The following is a 1,749-nucleotide window of genomic DNA, read 5'->3' as shown; positions in this document are numbered from 1 at the left end:
CCATAAAACAAATTTTAATTTATTGGACATGTTACACCTATTTTTCTAAAGGCTTGCATTTTTCAGAGCTGCATATGAACCCTAAAGGGGTTTTTATTATTTCTGTACTCTCTGTTTATCATCTTATAGAGAAGAGCAATTTATAAGATGATTAAATCTGCAAACGCACCCTGAGGTAAACACCTCTGGGCTGTGTCAATCCTGACTACTTACAATCTGTTTTCCAAGCCCAAGGACAGCGTGCTACACACATCTCTAGTGCTGAAGCCCCACTGAGGGCTGAGCTGGCCCCCCGGAGTAACACGGCTACAAAGCAGCAAGCACACACTCTGACACTGTCTCACTATGTAGCCGGCTTTCCCTGAACTCATAAACCTCCTGTGTTAGCCTCCCAGGTGCAAAGCAAGCCTCCTTGTTATGAAAATGATTATGAGCCAAGATAACTATGGGCAGAACTAAAACAAAACTCAGAGTGGACATTGAGTTTGATATGATTTTATTTAAAAATTTGCAAGGTTGAAGGAGGAATCTGATTTTTCGTTAAAAGAAAGCAATTTTGCAGTTTATATTCAGCCTTTAGCTTCATGCTGAATAAAAACAGAAAAGGAAATTTCTGTTTAAGATCCTCACTTCAGTTATGAGAAGCCCAAGATCCTGGCATTGTGCAGCAAGGTCACTTGGNCCAGCCTGGTCTGAGGCTCATGGCCAGTCTTCTGGCAGTGGGAGGCCAGCGCTCCTCCACACAATACAACAAGGGTGTCGCCCCGCTGCCGCCTGCACGGGCTCCTAGGAGTCCTGTGTTTCACAGCTGGGAAATGTGAAAGGACTCTTTAACTCATCACCTCTGACACATCCAACTCCACTAACTCCTGAGGAGAGCAGGTAGAAACTGTGGAATGGGCGAGATGCTCCATGCCTCACAGAACAGCTCACATGTTAAAAATTAAGTCAAGAAACATGCCTTAGTACTTTACAGTGTGACTTAAAAGAAACAAAGCAAGATGCACAGCACATTCTTGTGTGTGGTCCCGTAAACTCCTATGGACGATTGCTACTGGTAGCCCAACAGGTGTGAAGGAGCCTAGCACACCACCATTTTGGTCGGCACCCAGCTTTTCAAGTGGGTTACTGAATTTAGCCTGAAGGAAATAAGGATCTATAAACTAACAACTCTGTTACTCTAAATGATGAGGTAGATTTTTTTTTCCTAATATGGTAAAGTGAAGATAAACAGAAAGTCTACACAACATTTAGTCTTCTTTTTCAAATCTTCAGGCTATAACCATGGTCACAAAAAATGCGAGTATAGAATTCGAGGTGGCGAGGTCAGAGGTTAGATCCAGACACGTTATTTACTTGCGATGCTACCTGAAGAGTCAATAATCAGTCTTGGATCAATCAACTCTTTCCAAAGCACAGTGATCTAAGGGAAAAATACAAAACACCACATTTAATTCATTTTTGACTTTACATAAGCTAAAAACTGTAGGTTACTTAAGTTTCTGTGAAGAATGGTTAGATAATGAAAATCATTTCAAAGCTAATAAAACTAAGTTTAATCACTTGAAATGCATTAACTTGTGGACTGGTGAGATGGCTCAGTGGGTAAGAGTACCCGACTGCTCTTCCGAAGGTCCAGAGTTCAAATCCCAGCAACCACGTGGTGGCTCATAACCATCCGTAACAAGATCTGATGCCCTCTTCTGGAGTGTCTGAAGTCAGCTACAGTGTACTTACATATAATAAATA

At 41.8% G+C, this 1,749-nt stretch overlaps 1 protein-coding gene across 1 annotated transcript in view; it reads right to left on the bottom strand.

Moving 5' to 3' along the window:
- Positions 1-284: 284 nt before the first annotated feature.
- The window catches only part of Coil (coilin), a 19,051-nt gene continuing 17,586 nt past the window's right edge, over positions 285-1,749 (bottom strand). The window contains exon 8 of the mRNA XM_029546135.1: positions 285-1,423. Within this exon, the coding sequence (XP_029401995.1) occupies positions 1,349-1,423 (75 nt within the window). The 3' untranslated portion in view covers positions 285-1,348. The remainder of the gene's footprint in view (positions 1,424-1,749) is intronic.

Source organism: Mus pahari, chromosome 14, assembly GCF_900095145.1.
Source record: "Mus pahari chromosome 14, PAHARI_EIJ_v1.1, whole genome shotgun sequence".
NCBI classification, from domain to species: domain Eukaryota; kingdom Metazoa; phylum Chordata; class Mammalia; order Rodentia; family Muridae; genus Mus; species Mus pahari.
The sequence above is the reverse complement of the archived record's forward strand: the minus strand, read 5'-3'. Positions and strand labels throughout refer to the sequence as shown.